The 25,150-nt window shown below is 39.6% G+C and overlaps 1 protein-coding gene across 1 annotated transcript in view; it reads left to right on the forward strand.

Annotated features, from left to right (window-relative positions):
• Positions 1 to 25,150, forward strand: part of LOC139744472 (uncharacterized) — a 119,656-nt gene that overhangs the window by 80,992 nt on the left and 13,514 nt on the right. The window contains exons 20-49 of the mRNA XM_071654908.1: positions 178 to 276; positions 1,052 to 1,105; positions 1,764 to 1,808; positions 2,831 to 2,884; positions 3,732 to 3,785; positions 4,290 to 4,343; positions 5,237 to 5,335; positions 5,723 to 5,767; positions 6,401 to 6,454; positions 6,823 to 6,876; positions 7,957 to 8,010; positions 8,371 to 8,478; positions 8,986 to 9,075; positions 10,440 to 10,493; positions 11,320 to 11,373; positions 12,261 to 12,314; positions 12,734 to 12,787; positions 14,015 to 14,122; positions 14,949 to 15,002; positions 15,298 to 15,405; positions 16,172 to 16,225; positions 17,024 to 17,077; positions 18,068 to 18,121; positions 18,593 to 18,646; positions 19,245 to 19,352; positions 20,027 to 20,080; positions 21,117 to 21,170; positions 21,880 to 21,933; positions 22,501 to 22,608; positions 23,111 to 23,164. Coding sequence (XP_071511009.1) covers positions 178 to 276; positions 1,052 to 1,105; positions 1,764 to 1,808; positions 2,831 to 2,884; positions 3,732 to 3,785; positions 4,290 to 4,343; positions 5,237 to 5,335; positions 5,723 to 5,767; positions 6,401 to 6,454; positions 6,823 to 6,876; positions 7,957 to 8,010; positions 8,371 to 8,478; positions 8,986 to 9,075; positions 10,440 to 10,493; positions 11,320 to 11,373; positions 12,261 to 12,314; positions 12,734 to 12,787; positions 14,015 to 14,122; positions 14,949 to 15,002; positions 15,298 to 15,405; positions 16,172 to 16,225; positions 17,024 to 17,077; positions 18,068 to 18,121; positions 18,593 to 18,646; positions 19,245 to 19,352; positions 20,027 to 20,080; positions 21,117 to 21,170; positions 21,880 to 21,933; positions 22,501 to 22,608; positions 23,111 to 23,164 — 1,998 coding nt within the window. The remainder of the gene's footprint in view (positions 1 to 177; positions 277 to 1,051; positions 1,106 to 1,763; positions 1,809 to 2,830; positions 2,885 to 3,731; positions 3,786 to 4,289; positions 4,344 to 5,236; positions 5,336 to 5,722; positions 5,768 to 6,400; positions 6,455 to 6,822; positions 6,877 to 7,956; positions 8,011 to 8,370; positions 8,479 to 8,985; positions 9,076 to 10,439; positions 10,494 to 11,319; positions 11,374 to 12,260; positions 12,315 to 12,733; positions 12,788 to 14,014; positions 14,123 to 14,948; positions 15,003 to 15,297; positions 15,406 to 16,171; positions 16,226 to 17,023; positions 17,078 to 18,067; positions 18,122 to 18,592; positions 18,647 to 19,244; positions 19,353 to 20,026; positions 20,081 to 21,116; positions 21,171 to 21,879; positions 21,934 to 22,500; positions 22,609 to 23,110; positions 23,165 to 25,150) is intronic.

Genomic DNA, 25,150 nt, shown 5'->3' on the forward strand with positions numbered 1-25,150 from the left:
TGACTGTTAATAATGATAATGAACGGATGGGCAAGTATAATACGGGAAAGAAGAATGAGGAAGAAACGAAGGTCGAGGAGGAGTGTAAAGAAGAAGATCCCTTCAAGCGTACTTTCTCACAGCAGACATTTATATATGCGTTATATGCCTTCCCTCATTGGAATCTCTTTTATTTAGGGAGCTCCAGGACCCCTTGGACCCTCCGGGTACCGGGGACCTCCCGGCGTGAAGGGAGCGCGAGGATCGATGGGATCATCGGGGCCGAAGGGGAACACGGTAAGATAGTAATTTTTGTTTGTTTGTTTGTTTGTTTGTTTGGGGGTTTGGGGGTTTTCTTACCATTAGTGAGCAACATCGGCATCCTCACCCTCAATTAAACCGATTTATGTGTAGAAAAGTCGAAACCTCGTAGTTATATCCCATCATTCTTCTTCTTATTTTTAATGGAAAGATGAGATGAAGAGTTGTACTTCTATAATTATGTCAAGTGTCAGGTCAAACTTGCCGTTATCATCTTGTGGCGAGAGATGAAGCCAGCCCTTAGCATTCCTTCCATTTGCTGTGAGAACTTTGAATCGCCTGGCTTCACAAACACAGTCTAATGCATTTTGACTGATAAGAGAACAAGCTAAATTCCTAACGTTTGGTTCAGGAGATGCTTTTTTAAGGTAAATTCTATTCAATTCCCTTTAATTCAAATCAATTCAATTCATTTCAGTTCAATTAGATTAAATTTGATTTGATTTAATCTAATTTGATTTAATTCAATTCAATTCAATTCAATTCAAATTTGATTTCCAATTTGACAAATTCTTTCTGGTGCAACAATGAAATTATAATACCAAATAATACGTATAAACCTTGTTTTATTTTGAAAGCGGAAGAGAATAATATGAACAAAAGCGTAACCAATGTGAAACGATTTGTTCAAAATCATTCTGATATTGGAAAAGAGATGGTATATGCGTGTGCTTCTTGCATGTTTTTTTTTTTTTTTTTTTATGAGATCCTTGCAAAAATCAATTGTACTATTTTTGTCTCTTCTCTCTAGGGAGATGCTGGACTGAATGGTTTCAAGGGAGAAATGGGAATGAAAGGAGAAAGGGTATGATGAACAACTTTTACCCCCGGACGTATCCAAAGTTTGGCGCAGCTTTCAACCCTTGAGTCTCTGATGACACTTATCTTTATGAATGAACTTTTTGAATTCGTGAAGATTTTCATTCAAGAGCATTATATGAGCTATATATGAGCTATAAGTGATTCTAAATCCCAAAAGCTGGTCACAGTTGCTAGGTTACCGGCGAAGTCTTACCGATTGGGAATCGGATTTCTTGCGGAGACTTCCCACAGAAGAGCTATTGTACTCCTCCTGAGCGCATAGATTTAAGTTCCTTATATTTTTTTTTCTTTCATGACATTTCATTTCAATTGGACAAATAATAGACACACACATACTTGACTGTTTTGGTATCTTTGGGTAAAAGCTCCACAGATTCGGGGGCGACGGGATGGCAGGGGAGTATTTGCAAAATGGTGAATCACCCCATTTTTAGTGACGTAAAATGCACGTGCAGGAAAAAAAATCAAACGAAGACAAAGAATTATTCCACAGGTCCGTGATGTAATAAAGAATGTTGATAAGAAGTAGACCAGATGATGGAGACGAAGTACTGACGTGCATCAAACTTAAACTCTCTTCATAACTTCATCTTTTGCTTTCGAGCTACCTCTTTTCTCTCCTCTTTCTTACAGGGACCCAGGGAGTTCCAGGACCACGTGGTGTTGAGGGTGGGGTCGGCCCCAAGGTAAACTTTGATGTGGTGGTCTTTCAGTCTCGCATTTTCTCGAGTTATGGTATCGATGCAAAGTGAGGCAGTGCCCTATGCAGAGTTTATTATCGAAGAAATACAAATCTTCAGCATTCAGAATTTTCATTAGCCAATCCAACAGGAATGGTGAATTCAATAACGTTTTGAAGTTTGAAATGAGAAAAGAGTGTCTGTGTCTTGCTGCTTTCTTTTTCATTTATTCAATAAAAAGATGTGGAGTGATATGGAAATAGAATTTTCCATTCTAATTCCATATCACTCCACATCTGGAAAATTGCAAGTGATAATTTGTGTACATTTTGCTCTGAAACAGAAACCTTTAGTCATGTTCTCCTGGAGTGTCCTAAAGTGTCTATGTTTTGGAAAAAGATTACTGATTTTATTCAGTTCGCTTTTAGAGAAACAATTTTATTAAACGAGAAATTATTGATTATTGGAGTGGAATCAAAGAGTCCAAATGTAACAAATATAAATAAAATATTGATATATGCGCAGTATGCAGTTTATAAACAATACATGAGGCATTTATTTCAAGGGCATTCATTCAATAGTTTGAAAATATGGATTAGTTTTAGAAATGAAATACTGTTAGATAATGTTTCTGGGATTGTATCAAACATGATGAAATCATTTACTGTACTTGTTGAGTATGTGCCCATTCATTGTTTAAAAAAGAAATCGCTCGATGTAAAGCTTTGGAAATGGATGAATAAAGAACCTCTGTAGAGGAAAAAAAAGATGTGGAAATAGAAGTTATACAAGTCAATGAAAGAATGAATGAATGAACGACCTGTTAACTATATTAATGAAAACTGAACAAAAAAAAGTATAATCAAGGATATTCATTAATTGAGCAGGAAAGTTTATTTCTGTAAAAGAAACGTAGACTGAGAGAAGGCGTATACATATTCAAAACTTCATGAATTATAAACTTTGGTGAAAGAGCGCCAAGAAGCAAAGAAACCAATGGGATACTTTTCATGTGCTTTCTGATGCAGGGAGAACAAGGAAACATCGGAGAAGCTGGACCTATTGGACAGCACGGTGATCCAGTGAGTGTTGTTTGGCTGCTGTTTTGTTTTTTATGCTGTCGTATTTATTTTTGTTTTTCGGCGTAGCAAATTTTTACTCTTTTTGAAGAATGTCTGATGGTAGTCTCCGCTACTTTCATTTTGACGTGCTGAAAGGGAAGTGCGTTAGGAGGGACATTTCTTTGTCATATTTATATTACAAAGAATTAATATTTCAAATTAGTTATTTATGTATATACATCTACCAAGCAGCTTGATGATAAGGAAATACAGTGCCGAAAAACTAAACAAAGAAGAAATAACAGTATGACGATTTTGTTCTCGTCACTAGTCAAGTAATGTAAGATTGACGGGGTTGTCAAGAGTTACATGTGTCTCTCAACATGCTCAATCTCTAATCTTATAATGTGCGATAGCTTTGTTTGTATGTGTTCGACGCGCAACAATTTGTCCCTCATTCTGTTAATTTCGTTGATTTGCTCGGCCTCCAAGAATTTTACGAAATACACTATTTGTGGCATTCATAAAATGAGAGCAGGTATTATCATTGCAAGCGCCTGTCTAATAATTATTCGAATTCCTACATAGTTATTGCCCCTTTTGACATAAACTTAAACGCATGGTAGTTTGAAACATAACTGGTAATGAAGGTGCTTGATGGTCACTGTGATCTTATAATGTGGGAAAAAGACAACGGAATTAAAGTGTGTATACATGCAATTAACTGAATCTTAGTATCTCATTATGGCAAACATGATTGCGTTTGCAGGAAATTAATGAAAAGTGTTGTAACACTTCGTTTTTCGACTGGTTTCGTCGCTTAGTATTTCCTAATTTGATAATTCTTCTATACCTCTCTGTTCCACAGGGTCCACCGGGTCCTCCCGGTATGCCTGGTTACCCTGGCAACGTTGGAGAAAAGGTAAACAACAACAACAACAACAACAACAACAACAACAAACAAACAAACAAACAAACAAGCCAACAATCAATAACTCTGTCGTCACTCTTCATTGTTGTTGTCGTTCTACTTGTACAAATTGTAAATTTATCTTCGATTGATTTCGATGATAGTGAGCATTCTCACCAGTGTATAATCATCTTGGGCGGCGTTTGTGGGTTTTTTTTTTCCAGTTGAAAGACGGAGCGATTTGGTATTCCTTTTTATTGATATTTGTTCAGAACAAGAAACGTAGTTGCCTGCCTTGAAAGACGTCTCATTTTTTTTAAGCTAACTTTGAAAGAATTCGAGTGTCACTTTTAGGAAAAAAAAAGAAAAAATATATGTATATATTTAATTCAAGAATTCATTCGATATCTCTGTTCGGTAAGGTACCCATGTATAGACAAAAGTGTGTTGCAGCGTAACCTCTTTCAACATTTTTCCAGCTAATACTGATGTCTGTTATTTGCGTTTATTCCCCAGGGAGAGGATGGCAAACGTGGGAAGAGAGGTCGTCTCGGAAGGAAGGGGTCAAGAGTGAGTTCAGTTTGATTTGATTTGATTTGATTTGATTTGATTTGATATCAAATGTTATGATATAAATTATGATGTGACAATGCTCGCATGATGCGATATAACTGCGTCAGACTACGGTTCACCATTGCATTGCGTTGACCGAATTTGGTCCGGTCAAGATGCGGTGATGCAAGTCGCAAGAGTTGATTTACACTGTCGTCGCTTGGACCCACGTTAGCGATGCAATCTTAGTTTCAAGAATGAACAACTATAGAAAACAGCAATGAAGATGAGACACCGATGGACTTGTTTCCTCGGTTGTGTGCCTACTCGGGTTCGGCATTTAAAAAGATTAAGTTGAAGCTATGCAAAGAGAAAAATGTAAGAAAAGTCCCGTAGTCTTTCCTCACCTGAAGTTAAGACCAGCTTTCTCTTGCGGGAGTGATGATATTACAGGCAACTTCTGCTCACAATTCACTAGTCTCCGTAGATACCATGGCTTCTTGAGATACCATGAGTTCTTCTACTTCAGTAGCTGTAATTTACAATACTCATTACCATGGTTACATGGCATGACGTCATTGCAAACTCTATCAGCAGGCGATAGCAATGGAAATCAAATGTACGGGCCTGCTACGCCTGTATGATTCTACAGGATCAGCTCTCAGAAAACATAAAGAACGTCTTCTCGTACCTCCATCAGCACCTCTGTGATTGTGTTTTTTCTCTTTTAAACCGCCCTTATTTTGATGTGGGAAAGTTTGCGGCCCTAAATGTAGCCCAACTCATAATGCAAAGAAAGCATGTTGCTGACAGATGCGTTGCGGTCCAATTTCTCCGCAAAGAATCCGTTGATATGTGGTTATCGTCACACACAAAAAAGAAAATGTCATTTTTGTTTTCTGTCCTTCCAGGGTCCACCGGGCATGAGGGGCCCTATTGGTGAGCCTGGTCCAGTCGGGGGCCCTGGGGTCAGGGGCCCCGAGGGTATCCAAGGAATACCGGGGGAAGTGGTAAGTGTTACTGGTAGGAAAGAGTTTCAATTCCAATGTCTTTGTTATCACTCTCTCTCGTAAACTCAGTTACAGTGAAATCAGCATGAATCAATAGTGAAGAACAGTTTCTCAGGGGAAGTGATTTGTTCTTGTTGTGTCTACAAACAACTTTTACAAGAGAATTTTCGAGAGAGTGAAAATGTTTGCCAAGTTAGATTCTGAAAGACTTGAAATCATAACAGGAAAAGATTGAAAAACATAATAAGACAGTAGACCATCCTTTCCGCTCCACCCCCCCCCCCCCCCCCGCCTTCCCCAACCATCACCACCACCACGCATTCTAGTCGTGAACCGGTCGTCTGTTGAATGTTCAATTTTCCCGCCTTATCTTCTATTCCTTCCTAGGGTGAGCAAGGAGAGCGTGGGCCACCCGGACCAACCGGTGAACAGGTGAGTAAAGAGATGCATTATCAACTCCTACCAATGCTATATTTTTTGGTTGTTGTTGTTGTTTTGTGTGTGTCTGTGTGTGTGTGTGTGTGTGTTTTACAATTTAGACCATTCTCTCGTCTAGATTGATGTTTCTTTTTTTTCTTTTTAATTTTTTTTACATAATCAATCCATCAGAGATCTTTTTGACCTTTCAATAAAAATGGAGGGACAGTGCCCTGTGCCTCTAATTGCAAGAGTTGACTTCAAAAGTACATGTCGAAGCAAACAACAGGATGAATGGTAGAAATTTCCTCCAGTTAAGTTATTGAGTGAGAAAAGAAGTGAATATTATAATACATATTCACTTTTTGTCTTACTTACACACAGACAGACAGACAGATATACATTCTTATATGCATATTTGGAATGCTACTGTGACCATGGCTAATAAAAGTGAGAAATGACGACGCACTCCGCTGTAATTTAAATTTTTCTTTTTTTTCTTTCTGGAAGAATACACGATCTCTCGTTTTGAACGCAAATGTTTCCCCTACCTTACTTTTCGAATCTGTTTTAAAAGCTTGTTTACTTTTCTTTACTTTACTATGTTCAACTTACTTTTTTCTTTCTTCGCTTCTTTTTTTTTTCTAGGGAGGACCAGGCCAGCAGGGCCCGCGTGGATTCGCCGGAACAAGAGGACCCCCTGTAAGATAGAATAATGCTTTTTTAAAGTTCACGGTTGTCCTTGTTAAGATCAATTCGATTAACAGTTTTCCCCTAGGGAGAGACATACACATTCAGAATTCAGAAATATATATTAATATATGTATGTAATATCTTTACTAGATTGTTTCATTTGTTTGTATTACGTCATTAAAAGTCCAACAAACTTCGAAACAATCTTCAAAAGAAGTGTGAATGTAAAATAGAATTAAATGCTGATAAAAAAAAATCATCATAATGGTGAGTCGTTTGTTTGCCTTTCTATGAATTATCTGTGATTGAGGTCTAATGGCTAAGGGATGATACTTGGCAATGGAATGCTATCAGATTCCTTTTGCTTGATTTTTCAGGGCCCACCCGGGCAGGACGGCATGCCTGGATTCCCCGGAGCGCGGGGAGAGTCGGTAGGTTGTTATCTGGAACAGATTCTCTACCATTGCTGCATGATATCCATTGAAAACCATTACCACTCCGTTCAACATCATCATCACCACTATCGCCGTTATCATCTCCACCGCTATAATGATCACCACTACCATCACCGCAACCATCAGTTAGCCACCCCCTTCATCATCACCACTACCATCACCATTACCATCCATCCCCATCACCATTACATCAGCACCATTATCAACACCTTCACCACTACTACCACTACCACCACTATACATTACCATCCCTATCACCATTACGTCAACACCATTGCCAGCGCCATCACTACCACCACCACCACCACTACCATCACCATTACCACCCCGTCACCATGACATCAGCACCATTACCAATGCCTTCACCACCACCACCATCACCATCACCATTACCATCCCATCACCATTAAGTCCACACCATTCAACTGTGCCATTGCAAACGCCATCACCACCACCAACACCACCTCTACCATCATCACTTTCATTGCCAACATCATGAATATGATCCAATATCAGGAGCTTCCAACTATCTCTGAACCCTCACAGACCCGGTATCGTGTGGAGAATGTGTATTGCGAAGGTTGGTCCGACTCGGATATGTTCGGAAATCCCCGTAATGAATTGTGTGCAGCTTTTTACGCAGCACGCACGCAGTCGAAGAATATCGTCCGGAGCCGGACGTTACCAATGAGCTTGCGCTTATTATCGGTGCTTGCGCTTATTATCGGTGCTTATATTTGCTGCTTTCCGTTCTAGCAAACCTGCGCTAGTCGCGGTTTTCGAATATACCCCAGTGAGTAGTGAATTGAGATCGATTAAATCGGGCCAACCTTCCCATTACACTGTCTATCAAACAGTCTTTAACTGAAAAGTGCAACATATTTTTTTTTCTTCTTTCTCCTCGCTTGCTCATTGAACTGCTGCATAATGGAACAATAAAAATAACATCACAAAAAGAATCGTCCCTCGAAAAAAAAAAAGAAGATGAAAAAAAAAAGCTTTCTCCTGTCTGAGATTGGAATCATATTTAAAGTATTTTGTTTATCTCCACCGTAGGGTAATGATGGCGAGTCTGGATCACCCGGACCAGCTGGTGTTATTGGACCTCAGGTAAGTAACATCATCCTGGAGAAATAGACCATTTTGCCGATGTATTCTAATTTTATGCTCTTTCCTTCCAAGGTTCAAATATGGCAGAACTGCAAAGTCCCTGATTCTTCAAGAGGCTGTCTGAAAACCTCAATATCTATTCATGTATGGATAAGTGAATATTGAATATCGCCCCCATTCGGGAACTAAATTAACAACAATCAATAAATTGATTAATAAACAATCATCCGTTTTAGTGTTTTGTATTCTGTTGCATCATTACTGATATACACTATGTTAGATTCGATTCCATGCACGTTGTGTGGAGCTACTCAGTGTTGTACAAACCAATGAATCTGCATTATTCCGTTCCCGCTATAGGGAACTGCCGGAGACCCGGGTCAAGCGGGACCAACGGGATTCCCTGGACCTCCAGGTCCACCGGGCGAGTCTGGACTGCCAGGGTCGGATGGCCAGACAGGACCACAGGTACGCAGGGTGATAATTGTGTTGGGCTTAGAGGGAACAGATCTTTATATGGCATATATTTCTCAGTACGACTGAGTACTACAGTCATTGAAGTAAATCACAGTACGTACGGTTATTGCTCTTTTTATCTACGATTTCAAAATATGTTGATAATCATTTCGTTTCTGTCTTTCCTGTATGAATTAAGTACTTCTGTAAGAAAAGATACCTCTTTAGCTTACCGCTCTTAGTTGTGAGGTGCGTTTTAGTGGCTTTGGCAGATAAAGTCCTCGAGGTAAAAAGCGCTTCGCGCACTACATCACAATTATGTTGAATTTATGATAACAGCTGTAATCAAAAGCCAGAAAGAAAGATAGCGGTCGAGAGGCGAGAAGAAAATAAATACAGCCTGAAAAGTACACTGTCTTAAATTGCATTGTGTGATCTGCTTTTCACATTACCGTATAGTGTGTAGTGTTATTTTCGATGTTCATAATGGCTTGCATTTTATTTTCTCCTGCAACCCAGGGTATTCCTGGACCAGTTGGACCACCCGGCATCCAGGGTCCGGAGGGTCCCCGTGGTTTTGCCGGAGAACGGGGTCTTCGCGGAGAACAGGTGAGAATAAGACTTTAAAAAGAAGAAAAAAAAAAAAGACAAGAGAGGCTCAGTGGCTAAAGCAACGATCTCCAAATCTTGAGTTCCTTAATTTGAGTCCGGTAGCTGGCAGCAGTATTTTTACTTTGAGGAAAGAACCTTATCCTGCATTGCTTATTCCTTTGGAGAGAACTAAAACAAACAAAAACAAAAACAAAGACAAAAACAAAAACAAAAAAACGCCATTCCCCCAGCTGCGTGCAGTCGGCATAAATCTCTTTCACTTCAGTTTAATTTATGAACTGCAAGGATGAACGGTACCATTGTGCAGTTCAACTGCATTGCTTTATCCAAAATTACTCTCTTACTTATCATTAAAGCTAGAACAGGGGCCGTATTCTGAGAGCTTATTAAGTGTCTGATTAGCACTTAATTACCGAATTGGTATTCTGAGAGCATGATTAAGTAGGGGGTATATTAACTACCATAGCAACAAGCGTTTTGGCGGGAAGGACCTACGCGTTTGCGCGTATCAATGCGCGTGCACCTCTGAGAGGACTTAATCACAGACTTAATTACGAATCGGTATTCTGAGGGTGTAATTAAGTATGAAAGTTAATGAAAAACTTAATGATACCAAAGAGTGTCATTAACTACTCCGATATCACGCATTACATCGTGTTTTCTCTGCCACAGCGATGCTCACCGTCTTCGGTAACCGAGGAGCGGTTGAATCTTGTTATCATGGTATCCGTAGAATTCAGAGAAAAAAAGAAATATAGCCGATCTTCGAGGAATTTTGTCACTTTATATGAGGAAAGAGGTTGAGACCTTCGCGTGCGTAGGTGAGGGGTTGTAATCAAATACCGGAGTGTGCGCACGGAGCTCTTGGGCTGTAATTACAGGGGCGTGGAGGAGCGCGCATTGAGGGCATATTTGCGCGTGTAATCATCATTTTGGCGTCTAACAACTCGTCTGATTGGATGGAATAACAATTAGATGGGAGGGACCTAAGATAATTACAGGGGACTTAATTATACCTTAATTACGTCCTCAGAATACCGATTTTGCCCATGATTAAGGGCCTATTAACTTCACGACTTAATCACGAAGTTAATTACAGACTTAATTACGACCTCAGAATACCACCCCAGGTTTTCTGCTGATCAGTGCCTTGTCTCTGATATATAATAAATGTAATTTATCAGGAACTTCTCTAGTTGTACTGCTTAATATCATTCACATAAAAATATTATGGTAGTATTATGAAATCAGTGATGTACACACATGCATGATTATATTGCGCTGTATACCTGTACAGTGGATGACGATGAAAAGTGGCTTTGATTTGTTTCACTTTCCTTCTTTTTCTCTCCTTCTCTCAGGGTGTCGAGGGTTTGAAGGGTAATGATGGCCCACCTGGGCCACCCGGGGCCGCGGTAAGTACCACCAGCGAACAGGGAACCAGAGGCTCGTATTGTGATTTGATATCAATAATTGTAACTAAATCGGTAACATTGTATGGATTACTTTTTTTCCATTACAAGTCTTTAAAAGCAGCGATATACCATCATCAGTAGCAGCAGAACCAGACGCAAACAAAAATAAACAACAAACAACCTGTACTGTGCTCTACTAGACTAAATAATATGCATCCTATCATTTCAATAAAAAAGGGCAGGATAGATATGAGCCAAGAATGTCAGTAGTGGCGTGTCTGACCAAGATTTATCTACAAAAACGAATTACGTGTTTTCATGTCTTCTCTTACAGTTGTTACCAAGTCTTCAAGATTCTGCAGGAGACCCCCTTCAAACTTAATTTAATATCACTTTAAAATGCCCTAAAAAATTACCAAAGGCCTCTCTTATTCTCTTGGAGTGATCCACGAAACCTCCCCGTTTTGTTGAGTGATAGGACTGGATAGTGATAGGATTTAAACAGGTACCAAATGGAAGACATCTGCTGCCCGTGAAAGTACTTCACTGTAGATCAGTGATAAAATATACAGCATATTTCTATATACTAGTAATTATAACATCTAGGGAAATGCTCCAAAATATCGCCATACATCAGAGGATAAGTATAGCTTAATCAGCAGTGCCAGTACAATGTCTCTATAGAGATGTGTTTAAAGTGAGTGTGACGTTTACTTGCTTGTTTCTATTTCATGCTTGTTTTTCACAAGGTCAAGCTAATGTGAGATGAAGGAAGCTCCTTGATTGATGATCTCGAGTCGTATTTTGTCCCCCGTTTCTGTTTTAGGGTGTTCAAGGGCAGCTGGGACCGCCTGGTCCAGTTGGCGGAACCGGTCTTCCCGTAAGTATCTCATCTCTCTTACATCACATATCAAGAATTGGGAGGTGTGTGTGTTGGGGGTGTAGAGGTGCACCCTGCTTAGTGAGGACTTCTTGAATGAGTGAAACGAGAACCTCGACCGGTTGGAATGTTAAAGGGATGGTACAGTATTGGTGGAGATGAGAATTGGGCTTTTAACTTTTTGCGAGATACCAGGAAAACACTTTAAAAAATAGTACAGAGCATGCCATTTTAAGAGAAATTCAAAGTTTATTTGATGAAAATCGGGTTTGGAATGACTGAAACATCCAAAAACAAAGTAAAATAAAGCGATCAAAATAAAAGTCGGGTCCCACACTTATTAGAATCGCTCTGTTTTGGATATCTCAGCCATTTCAAAACCAATTTTCATCATATAAACGATGAATTCCTCATGGAATTACATGCTCTTTCATATTTCATAAGAGGTTTCTCATTATCTCGCCAAAAATGTTAGACCCTGAAATTAGGTCTCAACCAAAACTATACGATCCCTTTAAAGTGATGAATAATTATTATCTGAGCGGCCTATACGGGTTCATGCTTTTACTTGTTGAATTCTCGAACAACTCTGAACGTAGTGGAATAGATGCGCACGAAACACAGTAGCATCTCATAGTTGAATGGAATGTTCATACCATATGATGATTTTGTCCTAAAAAAAAATGTGCAACTTTTTGTACAGGGATACCAGTCTTCCGGGCATAAGACTGAATTCAAACCCTGACAGTATCCCATGACAGGTCCTCTCCTGCACCAACAACCCAGCTTCTGATAGATGGTTGTTACGTCATATCTGCCATTCGAACTTGCATCCCTGTCTGTAAAATATTAATCGTTTCATTGTTACTTTTGTCCTTGGATTACAGGGAAGACCAGGAGACCAAGGCCCCATCGGTCCGTCAGGAGAGCGGGGAGATCCGGTGAGTAGGCCCTCTCGGGGAGTGTCTACGAGTCCCTTCGTTCACTGTGTCCTCCCCTTGCAGTACATTCTCTGTAGCCATTAGTACTATCTCAAAGTAGCACAGCATAACGTTGTAATGCACACCGATATACTGTACGATATTGGATGACACACACAAACACAAAAGATATAAAAGAAAACGCATACACACCTAAAAACCTGATATACGTATCATGTCGTATAGTAGATGAACTGTGACGCACGAGTTCAACAATTTCCTGCGAAAAGTAATGGAAACTATTTGGGAACATAAAGGAACATAATGATATTATCTCCAATTATCAAATCTCGTATACTTGACTGGATTGGTGTATGCTCACATTTCTGTTTCAATTGTTGTGATTAATTTATTGCTGTCTTTGTTCCTACCTTTTTCAGGGTGAGGAAGGTCCCATGGGACCGGCTGGTCGAGATGGTTTGCCAGGACCCAGGGTGAGTGGCACATGGAAACTAAGACGCTGACTATTTCTGTGTTCTCCCTGTCTTTAACCCTAATCAGGCTGGGCTTTTTTGGCTATATGCTATATCTGGGGGGGGGGGGGGGGGGGGGGGCGGATTCCGCCCCCCTTCAGATCTCGCCTATGGAACGCGTGATCGCGCCGAAAATCGGCACACGCGACGCCCGCGACGTATACTATCAAAATGTATGGTTGCTTTCTCCGAAAATTTTTTCTTATATTTTATATTAATTAATTATTGTAATTTATGCATAAAATCAGTTTGGGGTTCTAAATCACTTATGAATTCTCTAATTAAGCTAATTTCTTTTTTAAAATGTTTCTTGTATCATTCTCCTGAGACATAGGATTAAAAAAAATCTGTATCGAAATTAATTTCTTATGTATTTGATTGTTTTTTGAATTTCTTATGTATTTCTTTGTTTTTCGACCTTTTGTTTTTGTTTGTTTTTTGGCCAAAATTTGTCACAGACATTTTTCGAAGCTTTATTATGCTAAAATAAATTAATTTCGTCCATTCTAAGTCAAGATATGAATTTTTATGTGAATTAATTGAAAAAAAAAACACAATTTGCATTGGATTTGTACACAAAATCACGTTTTGGAGCAATCTTGGGGTTGACAATTTTTTTTTTGAACGGGCGTCGCGTCAAAACGGTACGCGCGGGCGCAACAATTTTGGTCTCCAAAGTTGCGCGACGCTTGAAAGAAAAAAGTCATGAAACATCGCGGCGGGAGCTTATCGCGCTGCGAAGATATTGCGCGAAACGTGGGGGGGGGGGGGGGAGCGGATTCCGCCCCCCCCCCCCCCCCAGCCTGATTAGGGTTAATCAAAGTTCGTCATTTTCAAGTTATGATCGTTTGATGATCGATTGGTTACTGATACACTGGTGAATTATCTGTATGAAAACTTTAAGACAAATTTCTGCGATGAACCTCAAATACGAATGCCGACATGTTGAACGAACATCTCCCGCAAGTTTTCTTCGTGCCGAGTGATTTTAATAATTTACAACCCAGTCCAGTTTAGATAGGCATTACGATCGTGTGCTGTGTTTAGATTATATTTAATGTACTTATCACGACAAGTATGTCCTTCACAGAGATGAAGTTACAATTTTAGCAGTGACGTGAATGTAGGGTCATAACCTCGTTCGCTGGTATTAGTGACGTAGCAGTGACGTGTCTTTTCGTGTTGTAGGGACCTCCTGGACCTATTGGTCAGCCTGGCCCGCCCGGAGTTGAGGGAGACAGGGGAGACACTGGCCCGCTTGGGCCCAAGGGTACCAAAGGAGAGCGCGGAGAAGGGGTGAGTTGTCACGTCGTTACGTTGTCACGAAGGCAAAATGTCACTCAGATTATTCTGCAATGGCTTTATCCCTTCAGTACAGCGTTAGGCTATGTACGTGCTATCAGTCTATTGGTCTGCGCGCGCGTTGAAGCATGACGATTGTATGATCTTGTGGAACCCAAACATCTAAAAATTTCTAAAATCTAAACATCTAAACATGTAGAACTACGTGCATCAGTGTATGAACTCGTCAAGAACAGTTGCTAATAATTAATTGAAATGACTCATGTCGATAGCTATAATGTCACAATGACATGTAATAATATGAGGTGCAATTATGGAGCAAAGAATGGTGCAGATGATATTAGCGATTACAGTATAATATTATTATAGATATAATGTATTGGATTATCACAAGAGCAAAATTTTAGATACATTTTGATAGTGTATTTGTACTTTGTAAAAATTCAATCCATGCTCCATGTCAGTGGTAGCTGGCTCGAGCAGATGCCAGTGAGTCGCTTTTTTACTAATCGTAAATTTGACCTTTCCCAGTTCTATGATGTGGTATGAGACGCGTAGTAGGGGCGGATCCAGGAATTCTGTAAAGGGGAGGCGCCTTAACAAAATTAAAGGGACGCATGCCTCCCCGCCCCCCCCCCCCCGTTTGATTTTCTTTTTATACCTTTTGTTTTTAACAAAAAATAAAGGGGGCGCCCGGTGCGCCCCGCGTGGATGCACCACTGCTTTTAGGGTTTCCTTCTCTCCTTGCTATCAGATATGATATTTTTATTTGACATTCTTAATCTTGATATATTTTGAATTTGATTCCTGTTCTTTGCAGGGACCACCTGGTCCTGCAGGAGAGCGTGGACCCCTTGGTGAGACTGGTCCATCGGTAAGTTTTGCCTCTGGCACTGTTCAAAATGTTTCTCTCATAGTCTTAAGAACGCGTCTAGGTGTGCAGAAATTCCTTCCTTGGCTTTCTTGTGGTGTGGTGAATTCCTGAAATAGCATGAACGTAATAAAACAGAAATGGAATGACATAACCATCTATTCTTTTGTATCTATCTATCCATCTATCTATCTATCTATCTATCTATCTATCTATCTATCTATCTATTTATCTATCTATCTATCTATCTATCTATCACGTGTATATTTTCTGTTTTGCCTCCGTCGACCATGTCTAGGGTGATGACGGGGATCCAGGTATCCCAGGCCAGCCGGGACCTCGTGGTCCGAAGGGAGAGGAAGGGGCGCCCGGTAACTCCGGCGCATCCGGACCCATCGGTCTACAGGTAAGTCACGTGCGGGGTTTTATGGCCTTCCTTCGCCCACCTTTGAAGTGGGACATTTTTGGATTTTTTTTTCTTTTAAATCATCCTGAATAAGATCAGTGTTCTTTGTTATATGTACATTGTTCCATTAATGAAGCATTCCCAAAATTTGACTTCCATTTATTCTATTTTGACTACGGGGGAAAAAAAAAATCCCGAATTTTTCAAGCGGATTACCCGTACTTAATTTACCCTATACATCACTGGAGCGTCTAAACACTTTTACATCTTTGTACCACTACTGTATAGCACACGCCAGGTTTTTGCGAGTAATCCGAATTTCTGTTTTGGCAGCATGCGACGTCAAAAATTTTGAGGGTAAAGAGCTCTCGAGATGTTAGTATGTGATATACATGTACATGTCACGTTGTTTGAAAAGACGCACATCATAATGATGACGTTTGAAGTATTTGGAGTCAGCGAAAATCTATATAACTTTCGTTTTTGTTTTGTTATTTTAGTTTTTTATTTTCATTTATTTTTATTTATTTTTATTATTATTTTTTTTTTTGCAAACAAACCAACAAAGTCATTGAATCAAACTGGTGGTATTGTTATGTGGTTTGGCAAAAAGTTAATCGTATCCAGTAACCAAGTGCTCTTGCTTTTATGTATGAAATAATGTGTACAACACGTAATATATATTTGATTATGACAACAATCCAAGGCATTCTTCACTCTATTTTCATATTTGTATTTCATTTTTTTTAATTTCTCTCTTATTTAGGGTTTACCTGGCTCCCCAGGGATGAAAGGAGAACCGGGTGATTCAGGTTTGACGGTAAGTGACTGAGTGTTTTGTGCTTGGACTGAGGTATAATCCTGAAGAATGAAATCACGAAGAGTACGATGTCCTACGTTTTTAAGGGTATCTTTCTAACTCTAGTATTTCTTCAGTCCTCAAGGAGTTGACACATGGCACAAGCTGTTTCCGTATGAAACTGGATAATCTTTCTTAACCGTAGATCAAAAAGTTTGTATTGATACCTTGTGGTATAGTTGGTAGAGCTAACGAAATGGAGATTATCTTCTTGAATGATGTCTTTAACGGTGTGATAGCTCATGAAATTGCTCGTATCAAACTCTCAGTTTTACAAGCACATTCCACGCTGGAGTCGTTGTATTGCATCATTTCAACCAGCACATTCTTTTGAAGTACTTACGTGATATTAGCGTGATTTCGTTTTATTCAGTTAAGTTTACACTATGAAATTGATAGTTTGCCTTCGCTGGAAACACATTGAAGGTATTCTGTTCTCCAATGCTTGGCGGTTGAATAAATCAAAGAACTAAGGAACACAATCGTAGAATCATAACTACAATTGAGAAAGTGAGATAAGTTCTAATCCAGGGTTTACATCATAACCAGTTCACCTGTGAGTGTGACTCTAAAATTCCCCACATGTTCTGTGCAGGAACCCCCCACCCCGTTCCCGAAGGCATGAGAATATATCTGGTAACCATGTGATAATCGAGTAGTTCTCCAGCGATCTCGTTCTATGCCTCTGAAGTGCTCTTTTTAAAAAAATTGTTATTGCGATATAACCTTTTTCTCCTTCCTTTATTTCTCTCTCTGCAGGGAGCGCCAGGCCCTAGTGGTCTGCCGGGAAAACGAGGCGCTCCGGGTTCCGAGGTAAGACATCAGAATCTTACCCCTCGCCTCGAGTTCCCTCTCTATTTAAATGCGATACTGCGTGTGAGAATGACTTTGATATACAGTATAGCAGAATGATTTTTGCGACTCCTCGAAGCCTTGTGCGCATTAAGCGCGGTCAGACTAGCAAAAGTTCGAGAAGTTTAACATCGCGATCTTTAAGATCTCGAAGTTTTGCCAGTGTGACCGCAAACTTCCCGCAACCTTCCCGCGAAACTACTCCCGAAACTTTCCACTCTAACTAGAGATATTTCCCTCACCCCCGTCAAACATCTCGATCTGCTTGCTGGCGGTGTCTCCGAAGCGCGAGGCCATTGTCATGTACAGATGTGCATTGTTACGTCACAATCACTAGCCGTCGGACGGCGCGCTCTTTCTTCTTTCTTGCGCGCGCGTACCAATGACCAAAACTTCTTGATCCAAGTTTGCCTGCCAGTGTGACCGCACGACAAAAGATCGCGAAGACTTCGCGATCTTAAACTTCTCGATCTTTTGCCAGTCTGACCGTGCCTATTGATGCATATTGTACGTAGTTTGCCTTCATGTGATGCATCAATTATATGTGTCTTCTGGTGAAAGAAATTATTATGATTCATTTAATTACGTTCGTGTAGCTATTTCATCATAACATGAATAGGCAATATATACAGAGTATATTGCCCTTGTATGACACGGAACAACAGAGACGTTCTGATTGTTATCTATTTTCGATGCTTTTGGAACACATGACGAACATTTGTTTTTCCTCTTTAAAGAGAATAGAAATAACAGAGAGTGAAATCTTCATAGTAATTTGCAGATAATCCGATTCTTGTGGTTACTATTATGCTTCAGAAAAATGATGTGAATGGAGACAGGCTAACATGACGGGATAATTACTTAACTCTACGAAGGTTTGAAGAAGTAAACTTATGGCGAACGGGATCTTATCTTATTGGTGATTTTTCTTTTTCATTCATCCAACTTTAGGGTCCTCAAGGTTTACCTGGCCCCCGAGGAGATAACGGTGCACCAGGTCTGAAGGTAAGTTTCATCCGGCGTAATTGACCGGAGCAATGGTCGTCAGTAATGTGCGTTCATAATTATGTTGGATTTGGTACAATCTTGATACAGATATGAATGATATCAGTGACTTGAAGATGTTGTGATGATTACGATAGTTTCGTTAAACATCGTTGATAGATTGGCAATGACGAATAATGATTTCGTGAATAACAAAGTTGTATTGTGCAGCAAAGATTAAAAACATGACTTGTACAGACGAATCGAAATTTACACCCATTTGAATAACGAAAAATGAAGAAGGAAAATGGTTTCAGAAACATAAAAACTGTACATTACATCATGTATTTTATATATTTAACCATTCTTTGTCTCTTTGTTTGTATTTTACCCCAAATGTTGCCTTCGTCATACTGAAGTTTTCCTTCGATTCTCCCCCCAAAAATTTGCAATACAACTCTCTTTCTTTTCCTCCTTCACCATCATTTTTAGGGGGACAAAGGAGACCCCGGCCCAAGAGGAAGAACAGGTCGCGATGGTCCAAGGGTATGTATCTGTTTTCCTCGACGGGATGTTTTTTCCCCTCTCCCTCTCTCTTCTGATCCAAGTTTTGCTTCCAAGGGTTGTCCGAAGATGTCATGGGCTCTTCAGAAAAGGTGCCAAAGTTTTTAGTAACTATTACGAAATGACTTCCTTTTCACATCTATCTATCTATCTATCTATCTATCTATCTATCTATCTGTCTATCTATCTATCTAATCTATCAATCATCCTATTTCTTTTTGAATTTTCTATCCACTCGTGTAATCTGTGTATTCCACATCGTTTCTGTCCATCTTATTCCGTTTTTCTTCCACTGTGCCAGTATCCAAGTACTTGATCACGTAACGAAAATTCAACTATTCGATCAATAACGCGATATTCTGTCTTGGTATGATGTATAACGCATCAGTCGAATGTGAGAGTACACACATATCTTGAACTGGACGGACTGTTTTCGGTAGGTACATTTTACGTGTTTCCATCGTTGAGTGTTGATTTCCTCTATGAAGATTGTACCTCTGAACGCGCTTAAAAACCTTGAAATCTTTACAAATCGAATATGTAGAAAAGTAAAGTTTTTCTGGAATATTTTTGTCTGCAGGGTTTCAAAGGAGATCCGGGTCAGAAGGGTGAGCCTGGGTCAACTGGTCTCCCTGGCAACGCTGGACCACGTGGTATTGAGGGACCTCAGGGACCCAAGGGAAACCCCGTAAGTCGAGAATATGTTTTCCTTCGTTTTGTCGATATCACTGTTGCCCTTTTGTAGTTACCTATACGAGGACGTACGTTCAGAATTCCGCAAGGCATCCTCCTCACCTTTGCCTTGTGATGAGACAGTTTTCTGAATGATGATATTGGCATTGATGAATAATGCTGGTTGGAAAATTGCGCATGCTTCATGTAGATAACAGTTGTTGTCGTTTTTTTTTTTTGTATAGATTGATTTAATTATTGGCTTACCGTGACTTCCTCAATACGTGTCTTTCAATAATTACGGCCTAGTTACGTAAGAATTACAATAGATGGTAGACGGAAATGATATTACTTAACTCCTCATTTGAATTAACGTCCGAGAATTAGAGATTATGACATGTGTGGTGGATGTAAAGTTTTCACTTGTCATATCAATTAATCTTTGAATAATGTTGACAGTATATACTAAAGGGTAGGACCATAATATGCAGGAACTATATGCATTGGGGAGTGTTTTATCTGTCCAGTACCGTTGCTTCCTCAATGAACTTCTATATAATAATCGTGTGATATTCTGCGTTTAAAGGAGTCTTCAGGTATCTTCGCGTCCTTCACAGTACAAAAACTCCTAATATTCTATATGTATTTTCTGTGTCTGTCATCGTTTCTTCTCTTTCTCTTCCATTTCAGGGGCCCATTGGATTCGCTGGAGAAATGGGTCTTCCCGGCCCAGAAGGACCACCGGTAAAAATTCACTTTCTGAACTAAATGCGTCAAAATATTTGTGTTGCATGGATGTAAGTTGCGTCGTGAGGTAGAAATGAATGCTCACGACTTCCCATGAAGTATTTTGTCAAAAGTTGTATTATGTACAGTTTGTTTCCTGGTGTTTTCACTTCGAGGCAGAATGTTGCATCTGTCCAACGTATGTAGCTCATGTTCAATGAAAACAAGAAGCAGAAATGAAACGGACCATGAAGCTTTACATTTCGATTTCTCCAGACCTGTTTTACGCTGACAGGCGAATAGAAAGCAGCTACAGTTATGTGTTTACATGAAAAGTATTTGAAAAAAAAATCTGTGGTACGTCTGAAGATCTCACGGGTAAAGGTGATACAATATTGAAAGAAAATAAAGTAATCGTTTGTCACACAAAGCGAGGTAAACACAAGGTATGCGTACGACGTTTCGGCCGCGAATTCTGCTGGCCTTCCACCAGCCATGTAAATAGGCATGCACTGCAGCGCTCGGTCTACTTTGCCAGACGAAGGCCAGCAGAATTCGCGGCCGAAACGTCGTACGCATACCTTGTGTTTACCTCGCTTCGTGTGACAAACGATTACTTTATTTTCTTTCAGATTCTACCACGATGATGAACATCTTCTGTACTGATACAATATTGATACGAATATTTATCGTCTGTTCATTCATTTGGACAGAAATGTGTTTTTCACGGGTAAGATTATTTACTATGGATGCATCACCTGTAATGAAAGGTATTTTTACAGACAATGTCAGAGTTTTCAAGCATTCCTGATCCCGCCGGTGGCTTCCTGAAAACTTCTGATATCTCTTCAATCCTGACTATATTAGAGAATATTATGAAGCCTACATGATATGGAAATTATTTAGCCTATATGAGATGCATATAACGTGCAAGTATAAACATGACTGCTCTTAGGAACCCCCGCAGATCTGCAGTATGTGCACTCATATGTGCATTTTCCTCCCCTTCTTGGACATCTAGAATAATGTTCTTACGTCTTCTTTTTGCTCACAGGGTGAAATTGGTGAGCCCGGAGCTTCTGGCTCTGATGGAGATCCTGGACCAATCGTAAGTATAACATCAATATTTTACCAAAGTTGTTGCCGTGGTGAAAAATTTGCCCAACGTATCTAATCACCGACACTACTTACAGTTCGTAGGTTTGTCGGATTGACCGCGTTCGATTTGTTTTTATCAACAACATGTGGTTCTCTTTGAATGTTTGAGCTTTAGGTTTCCTGGAGATATCTGGGAATATTAAGCCAAGAACATTGGACATAGATCGATACATATGGGATAAAAAAAAAACAACTTTCGATTTCACATTCGGATTCCAGAGTGAACAATCAAGTGGATGATTTTGATAAATACGTTCCGAAGGAAGGGAACGGTTTCAGCAGGATATGATTATGTAGCAAATAGTAACCATGGTAACGGGTTTTGAAATCGTCAGGTGACTTACTTTCATTGGTTAATATTTCTTGATGTTTTCAGATACCGATTCCCGGCAATTGCCGGCAATTCATGAACATGAATATGTTATCGCTGGTGGGTAATGTATATTTCCAACGACACGCATGTCAAATTTCACGCATTTCTTTGTACATTCTGTTTAAAAAGTAAAAATAAAGTTTGAATCATTGAATCATTGAATCAAAAGACAGCATTGTGTGCTTTGTTAGTAAGTGGTTTTTTTTTCTTCCTCTCAGTTCTAAATGCTATATAAGGGGATCTTATTAGATAGTCATTAACATTATACTTTCGTTGCTTTATTCAGGGTCTCCAAGGAGTACCAGGTGATCCCGGACGACCCGGGCCAAGAGGGCGGCCAGTGAGTACTTCCGGGTCAATAGATGTGTTGATGTTTGTTTGTTTTTTCCTCCGTAGCTTGTGAGCTTGTTGTAATCTCGTGATCTGATGTGTCTCAGTTATCACTTGACTCATTTCACTTCAAGTCATGGAGTGATTCTGCTACAGATATTATCATCTTACCCCACTAGACCTCTTAAGATTTACTGTATATCGTTTATTGAAAAAAATAAACCGTTTAGATTTGATTTAATCTGCACAAAATTCAATGAAGAGTTTGCCAAATTTAGGGAGAAACAGGAGCTCCAATCTTTTATAAAGTGTGACACCAATTTTAGAATCAGTAATAAATTTAGTAACCAGAATCTGTTTTAAAGTTTAGCAGTTGAAATGAACGATTATGTATAAACAAGGAGCTCAAATGAAGGACAGTGTTTTACTTGACTTCATGAAAACATGAACAACGATAAAACAATTTTGATTTAAAGAGATGCATCAACAAACAATAGAAATGCAGCTTCTGGGATTTCATGAGGTTAACTTGTTGTTGTAAGCTGTTGTTGCTGTCTTGCTTCCCCCGTTTGACTAGGGAGCACCTGGAGCTCAAGGACCCTCGGGACGCGAAGGGCCCAAGGGAGACCCAGGTGAAGATGGTCCAGCTGGTCTCCGTGGCGATCCTGGTCCTCCAGGATCACCGGTAAGAATCCATATTCCCTTCTCACTGTCTCTTTGTAATTCTTTAGTGTCTGCCTGTCTGCCATTCTGTCTGTCATTTATATTTATCTCTTTCTTTCTCTTTTTCTGCATATCTTGCTGTTTTGCGATCTGTTCACCTCCCGACATTATCTTCTCATGTATCTATGGCCCATATATTATTCATCTGTCTGCACATTAAAATACTTTTATTTGTATATCTTGTCATATATCAATACATCGATTTATATATCTCCCTGTCTATATTTTACCATGTACAATAATGTCTGTCTCTCTATATATCTATCTATCTGTCTATCTATCTATCTATCTATCGATCGATCTATCTATCTATCTATCTATCTATCTATCTATCTATCTATCTATCTATATATTTATCTGTTTATCTATCTGTCTAGCTATATATACCTGTCTATCTAAGTACCAGTGTTAGTACATTTTTTAATAAGTTTGTCATATTTTTCCGTTGTATTCTCTTTCCACAGGGTCCTAATGGACCACAAGGACCACCAGGGTTGAGGGGACTGCCAGGACCAGAGGTAGAACATTAGTTTTTGTCCCACAGTTATTATATTTCGCATATCCCTTATTGCGAAAGTAGGAGGACGTTACCAGTGGGCGTGGTAGCTAGCAGCAAATCTCCAATTTGATGTGAAGTCATCCATGATAAAGCTACACATTGCGTTACTGAATTTTATATCAAAATTATATTTTCGAAAAATCCAGGTTTCTTAACCACAACGCAGATCTGCGTTGTTTACCCAGGTTAGGTCTATTCCGAAGTCATTGTCAACAAGCCAAGGAATGTTGATAGATAATTATTTAGAGTCTTTTCTATAGACCTCGACGAAAAGGTGTATGTAATCTACATGCAAATATAGGATTGGGAAAGAAAGTTAGTTTGTGAGTCTTGGGAATAGTGCAATATACTGATACTTGCTGTTAGTGGGACAGATCCTAGTAATATGACTGAAAACCCCAAACGTAATATTTTAGCTCTTTTAATGCAGTAACGCAGGAGAAACAGGTGATAGATAATTAGAAATTATTTCCAAAAAATATATTTAGCACTTACATACCAAAATAGTTAACATTTTTCTAAAAAGTTGCTTTTATAACCATTCGTCCTCTTTCTTTCTCCCAACAGGGTAATCCGGGTGAACCAGGCCCGCCAGGTGCACCGGGCGGTCAAGGCCAAGTTGTGAGTATAGAGGATCTGGTGGTAGAACTCTTTAGATCGTTAGAACTCTTTAGAGAGAGAGAGATAGAGCGGTGTAAGGTACAATAAAGACTTTTGCCACTCTCGTACTTTAGGAATGAACAGTAATACTGCATGGTAGTAATGGTTGTTAGCTGTTTGTTTATGAACCAAGGATGCCTAGCGTATCGTTTTACATTTCGTTATTTTTCGTTTATATTTTTAACATAAAAAAAATTTGACTGCCAACGATACCGATGGCATTGAAGATACTCTGATGTTAATGATTGTTATTATTTATAGTAATATATTGTTGTAATGATCCGCATCATCAGCTTCATTGTCATCATCATCATCAACATTATGATTATCAGCAGTGCCTTGAAACATCATGTGTCTCTCTTTATATTTATTCTAGGGATTGCAAGGACCAGCGGGACAACGGGGAGACGATGGTCCCGTTGGACCAAAGGTAGGTTGGAATCAAAGAGATTTTACCGGGATTTGGTTGGAATAACTCGTGTGGTCCTCCTCTTGTTTAGCCCCCTTTGCTTGACGCTCGAGAACGCACAGATATGCATTTTTATGCCTCCGCTCGAAGGATGCCGGAGGCATTATGTTTTCGGGTTGTCCGTCCGTCCGTCTGTCTGTCTGTCCGTCCGTCCGTCCGTCCGTCCGTCCCCATTCGTTTACGTGATAACTTGAGTAATATTATTGAGTGGAATTTTACCAAACTTGGTCCAAGTATAAGGTATGATGGGGCAATTACTTGATTAGAGTTTTGGTGAAATCGGCCAGAGGTCAAAGGTCAAGGTCAAATCATGAAATTATATCCGTTTACGCGATAACTCAAGACTGGAATAAGTAAATTTCACCAAACTTTGTGCAAGAACGACGTATAATGGGGCAATTACTCGAGTAGTTTGTGAGTGAAATCGGCCGGAGAGCAAAGGTCAAAGGTCACGGTCAAATCCTGAAATTTCTCTGTTTATGCAATAACTCAAGACTAGATGAATCAAATTTCACCAAACTTTGCCCAAGGATGAGGTATGATAGGGCAATTAATTCAGTAGATTTTGAGTGATATCGGCAAGAGGTCAAAGGTCAAGGTCAAATGTACAGGTTACAAGGTCAGAGGTCAAAAGGTCAAAGGTCTGGTGAAAATGTTCAAATATCACTTGTTTTCTCCATATCACAAATGGGTTCAAGGTATCTTCATGGAACTTGGTACATATGCATGTACTGACTTGCAGGGATTATCTAGGGAATTTATGGGTCATGGGTCAAAGGCCTGGGGGTCAGAGGTCAAGGTCAACTCTTCAAAATT

Source organism: Diadema antillarum, unplaced genomic scaffold, assembly GCF_040938485.1.
Source record: "Diadema antillarum isolate AM-2024a unplaced genomic scaffold, OU_Dant_1.0 scf00000035, whole genome shotgun sequence".
NCBI lineage: Eukaryota > Metazoa > Echinodermata > Echinoidea > Diadematoida > Diadematidae > Diadema > Diadema antillarum.